Below are 5,795 nucleotides of genomic sequence, written 5' to 3' on the forward strand. Positions count from 1 at the left end.
CCGGGGCCAATCGCCACCCGCCCCGCCGGAGCGACGGCCAATGGGATTGCGCGGGGGGCGGGCTGGGGGCTCCGGGGGCTGCGGGGACCTGTAGTTTGCAGCCGGCATGGCGGAGGGCTGCGGCGAGCGAGGAGTTAGGGAATTGTTTGGGTTGGAAAGGGTCTAAAAGCTCGTCCCGTTCCACCCCTGCTACGGGCAGGGATACCTTCCACTGTTCCAGGTTGCTCCAAGCCCCGTCCAACCTGGCCTTGGACACTTCCAGGGGTGGGGCAGCCACAGCTGCTCTGGGCACCCTGTGTCAGGGCCTCATCACCCACATGAGAAAGAATTTCTTCCCAATATCTTGGAATGCTGCTCCCAAAAGGATGAGGATTAAAGGAGTTCCCGTGGGGAATAACAACCCTGAGGCTCATTGGGGCCACAAGTGAGGCAGAAGGATGCCAGGACTGGGCCAAGGGACAGCCCAGGAAGTCCCTGTGTCGTGCCAGCCCCGCTCCTGACAGACTTTAAATCTACCTGCTTTTCAAAATGTTTCACTTCTTCTCTTGATTCCACCAGCTAGCTCGATGGAACAGTTCTTATTCCCTTCTTTACAGCTGTTCTGACCTAAATGAGAAGATTTATCCCACCTTCCCCTGGCGTTAACTGTCCCAGGATGCCAAATGCCAGATGGGAGCAGCCATGGAAATCCTGCCCTTGAGTCAGCAGAAGTAGCCGATGATTGTTCACACATTCTTTATTATCAAAAAAAGAACGAAACCAACATTAAATTAAATAAATTACAAACATTTCTGAGCTGGTTATACATCATGCATTTACCAAGTAAGGCTTCAGAGCCAAAACACATCAATCTCACTGTTACTTAAGAGCAATAAGGGGGATTTTTTTACTGGAAGCTAAAATTTTTCACCAATGTGACTTTGAGCTTCCCTAATTCTCTGCCCAGGTACTTAGGAATGATGACTTTGGCCACATTGTGCCTCCAGCAGTGCCATTTGCCTGCTGATATTACATTTATTGCCAGAGCTGGCCCAGAATTTGGCTACAGAAATGGGATTTCTCTGTGCCTGGGTCATGATTTGCAGGAGAGCCACTGCTGCTGTTTCTGAGCTGTTTCTCTTCACATCCCATCCCAATTTTTGTAGGAAGTTCAGGAAATACTATCTGTTTTATGCCTCTTCTCTGAGGATTCCTGCATTTGGCCTGTCAGACCCCAGGCTGGAAAATCAACCTCCTGTAATGAGCCCTGAGTGAAGAGCTGGGAGTTGGAACTTCCCTCTTTTAGTGTGATGCCACCTCAGAGACCCAAAAATATTGATCAGGACAATTTCTTGTTGCTCTGCACCAATTTCTTTGTTGCCTTTCTTTCAAACCAGCAAATGAAAGGAGCTCTCAGGCAGTACAAGAGACCATGAGGAATCGCCCTCAAAGATCATTTAAGAGGCTTAATCTCTTGATTTTACCTTGTAGAACAAGCTGTACCTGGAGATTCCTGGAGAAACCACTGCTGTCTAAGATTAAAATAAGTAATAACCATCGGCTAGTGGGGTTTTCTACCCTCCTTTGGTTTTATTACTCTCGCCTGCACCACATAATCAGAAGTTGAGGTAGAGAAATGGTGACTTAGCAATTGAGATGTTACATAAAACCAAACAGGCAGGGTGCTGATGTTGTTTCTTTTAGTGACTCTCTAGCAAGGATGGTTCAGGAAGCTCTGTTTTCCTTAAAAATGAGACATCTGGGAGCTGTAGGAAAGCCCCACATTCTCTTCCCAGGAAGCCTTCAGCAATCAGCTCAATAATGTCTGTGTACTTCAAAACTGTCATTTGTAGTATTTTGGAGTAATAAAATAGAAATAGCATTTGAAAATAAAATCCACTTTCATGCACTCAACCCACTGGGCAGGCAGGACGATGAGCATGTAACAAGGAGTTCTTATTTCTGATTCCAAGCCTGTCCTATTAATAAAAATAAAATTATTTATTTAAGAAATTAGCCCTGCTGAGAGAGTACTGAGGTCTTTGGGGTGTCAGAAATACAGCACTGGTTCAAGGCAGTGTTTTTTGGGATGCTGGGACACAGAAGAGGAGAGGGAGAGGCTACAGAGACACGCAGGGAAATCCGGGGGGCTGCAGTCACAGACACCCCCGGGGTCAGTGCAATCAGAGAGCAGCAGCACCGGGCAGAGCTGCGCTGCCACACCTGCCAGAGCCACTGCTGCTCGGGAATCCAAGCCCTGAAAGGCTTTTAGTATTTGCTTGTATTTCACTGCAGTGGGGAAAGAGGGAGCAGGGACAGGGAAGGAGCAGGATGCCCAAATGATGCAATTCCAGCGTGGGCAGAAGGATTGTGAGGGACAAAGGGGTGGCTGAAGCCCTTTGAGTTCAGGCACCTGCCTCCAAACAAACTCCACTTCTGCAGCCCAGAGATGGCATCTCCTGAGCTCCTGCTTCCCCAGGTGGCTGCTGCCTGTTCCAGAGTCCGCTGCTCTGAGCGCCACGAGCAGAGCAGGGAGGAGGGAGGGATTTGGCAGTTCTGGAGGGTGGTGGCTTCTTTGCAAACCCGTTGCATCCCCAGGTAGAAGCACAGCTCTCCACGGAGGGGTGGGAGAGAGGAGTCTGTTCAGGAGGGTTTGCCCGGTGCTCCCCGTGCTCACAGAGCTGTCTGGGTCTCTGAGTGGAACATGCTTCCAAACATCTCCTAAAGGGCACAGAAGAGGAGCAGGGTCAGGGCTGGTGCCAGGGCACAGCCCCAGTGACACAGCTCAGTGTCATTGTCACACAGAAACATCCCCAGGAGCTCCAACCCTTCCCAGCACTTCTCCATGCAGGAAAGCTGGAGGTTGCTCTGCTTCCAGCTGGGCATGGACAGTATGGGGAAGGTCAGCCCTGGAGGGGATCTCCTGCCAGGGCCCAGATGTGGGTGCAAATCGCTGCAGCATTAACCAAGTCCATGCTGGAAATCTTGGCTGATGTTTCTTCTTTCGGGCGTGAACCCAGCCTGGTTCTCCAAGTTCCCCCCAGTGCGTGGAGACCACAACTCTGCCTGAACCTGAGCTGTGTGGCCCAGAATGGATTGAAGGATTCCTCTGGGGGGTAACCTACCTGCTCCTCATCCAGCTGCCTTCCAGAGCTCCTCAAGACAGGGATTTAAAATTATGTTTGCAATTTGCTTTCTGAAGCACTGCAGTTACTTGCAGTGGCGCAGGGAATTTCCCATCTAATCAATCCCAGTTAGAAGTTCTGATTTCTGCCTCATACCCATGGCTGCAGTGACCCCTGGCACTACAACTCACCTCCTCCAGGTTCTTGTACTCTGCGCTGCTCTCGTCCACAGACTCGTCATAGATGGAGAGCTCTGTCTGGTTTGGCCTCTGTGCAGGGAAGAGTCAGGTCCACAAATCAGCAGAGTGCAGGGTCAAAAGGAATGAAAACAATGGCTGAGCCAGGCTTAAAAGGTGACACAGGCTCAAGGGAAATGCCCAGGAGAAGGGACACAGAAGGAATCCTGCTCCAGGTGTTTATCTCCTGTGACTGGGCTGGCGTTGGCCTATCTCTCTGGTTTGATATGAGATACCTTAACTCGTCCTGGGGAGATAACTGGCTGCCACTGGTGCCAACTCCAAGTGCCACACCATAAACCGACCCCTGTTTGGGGACAGAGCCTGTGTGACGCTGTGCCACCAGCATGGGCCACATTCCTGCCTTGGAATTCCTCGTGTGGAGCATTCGTGGATGCCGGCACTATTCCAGGTGCACAAGCTTTGCCTTCATTTCTGAGGGCCAAATTCTGCCTTTGCCTGTTCCAACCAGCACCAGACCGAGGGCACAGTGCTGGAACAGCTCTTCTGGCTCCTCCAGGCTGGGACAACATTCATCCCTCAGCTAAGGGCCTGTGTAAAACATTGACACTTCTGAATTCCCGTGGAAATCCATTCCATCAGGAGGTGCCCAGCCCATGCATGACAACTGGAATATTAAATATTTTGCTGGGTTTTGCTTTACCACTTAAGATAAACAAAAAGCTTTATTAGGTGCAGTTATTAGCGATTTGTTATTCCTGCTTTGTGCTGGCGCAGCCTGGAAAGCAAACAGGAGAACCCTGTGGGGTGAGGGAAGACTGGGGAGCAAATTTACCTCTTCCAAGATGGGCGGGTGGACAACTTCTCTGATACTGGCCAGTGCAAACAAAACAGCGTCGTGGATGGTCAGGAAGATGTGACTTCGATCCAGGCCTCCTTCTTCAAAGACTCCCCCTGTGCTGATGTCGTTGTACACCTGGGCTGGAGAAAGGAGAGGCAGCTGAACAAGGAGGAGAGGAGAGGAGGAATTCTGGGGCTGTGTGTGGCTGGCGTGGTCCTCTGAGCTAAGGCCAGGCTCAGAAGATGCAGCTTTGCAGCAGAAATGAGTGTGGGGATCTGTTTTTCTGCATGCTGAGTGTGGAGATATTCCAGCCCCATCACTTCCCAAATGAAAGCACTGATTTCACACACAGACGTCAGTGATTCTCTTTCCTTTCTTCTGTTTTCTTCTTTTCTCTGTTCTGGCCTGGTCCAACAAAGGACTGACATCTCACAGTTTGAATAAAGAACAGAAAAAGATGTGCTGTTTGTCAGGAGCTCAGAAATGGGGGAAGATCACGTGGAAATGTGTTCTGTGGGGATTCTTACCATGCACGTTTGCCAAGAACACTTTAATCCCAATCTTCTGGTAGCTGGAACACAACTGGAAGGGATGAGATGGGAGAGAGAGGATTAATAACCCTGCTGCTCCAGCTTTGTGTTTATGCATAAAGTCTTCTCTCAGGGCTGGGGCTGAAGGAGAAAATCTGGGATGCAGAAGGAGCAAAGCCAAACAACTAAGGCACATAAACACCTTTATGGGAGAGAGCAGAAGGTACCCAGCTGTTGCCTGGCTGCGTTGGCAGTACAGAACTAACCTTGCTCAGTGCTTTTGTGCCCATCAGGTCCACAAAACACACCCCACTCATGTCCAGGATGATGGTGTGGAAGCTGATGTAGGGCGGTGCTGTCAGCACAGGGTCGGTGTCTGCCGTGGGCAGGACGCTGAAGGTGCTGCCCTGCAGGGTGGTGGTGCTGCCCAGCTCCCCGGGGCTCTGGCCTGGCCCAGCCCCATGAGCAGCAGGGCGGAATGTGATGTAGGAGATGCTGGCACCATTGGCAGTCGTCTGGTTGTTGTTGGTGTCTGTTGGGGAGGCACTCTCAAAGTCCTTCTGGAGCTCTTGCAAAGACAAGGTCTGCAGCAGAGAGGAAATGCAGTCAGGGCAGGGCAGAAGGTGAGGTCCTGGCAGGTGAATGCACCTCTACCCACTGATGGGAAGTGTTTTAATGTGGACTAACTCCAGCCTGGTGCTAGACTGTCTGTCCCTTGGGGCTGGATATAGTCAGGATAATTTTCATGATTCATTTCTTTCAGAACTGCTCAGCATTGCCAAGCAAATGGAGCTGGGGTGACTGAGAAATGGGCTTTGAAAGGGCACCTTGGAGCTGACACATCCCCAGAGAAAGAGGCCAGAGCTGCCTGGTTTCTGCAGATTGTTCACCATATTTCCATTCCAGCCTCCTCTCCAGCTTTCCTGCTCCCAGCCACTCCTGGTTCTCCTGCATCTCAAAGTTTGGGGAGGAATGGAGATGTAGGTGGGGAGGAAAGGAGGTGAGAGATGAGAAATGCGGCCAGGAAAACAGTGCAGAAAATCCCACGTGAAGAGGAGCTGTTTGATGGGGACACAGGGACCTTGTTGGGAACTCAGGAGCTGAGTTACCTTGTTCTCCCTCA

The 5,795-nt window shown here is 50.9% G+C and overlaps 1 protein-coding gene across 1 annotated transcript in view; it reads right to left on the reverse strand.

Annotated features, from left to right (window-relative positions):
• Positions 1-718: 718 nt before the first annotated feature.
• Positions 719-5,795, reverse strand: part of SLC26A9 (solute carrier family 26 member 9) — a 14,443-nt gene continuing 9,366 nt past the window's right edge. The window contains 6 exon segments of the mRNA XM_008644747.2: positions 719-2,700; positions 3,296-3,373; positions 4,137-4,282; positions 4,670-4,724; positions 4,939-5,256; positions 5,754-5,795. The exon segment at positions 5,754-5,795 is cut by the window's right edge and continues 72 nt beyond it. Coding sequence (XP_008642969.1) covers positions 2,653-2,700; positions 3,296-3,373; positions 4,137-4,282; positions 4,670-4,724; positions 4,939-5,256; positions 5,754-5,795 — 687 coding nt within the window. The 3' untranslated portion in view covers positions 719-2,652.

The sequence above is a fragment of the Corvus brachyrhynchos genome, unplaced genomic scaffold (genome assembly GCF_000691975.1).
Source record: "Corvus brachyrhynchos isolate BGI_N302 unplaced genomic scaffold, ASM69197v1 scaffold72, whole genome shotgun sequence".
Lineage (NCBI taxonomy): Eukaryota > Metazoa > Chordata > Aves > Passeriformes > Corvidae > Corvus > Corvus brachyrhynchos.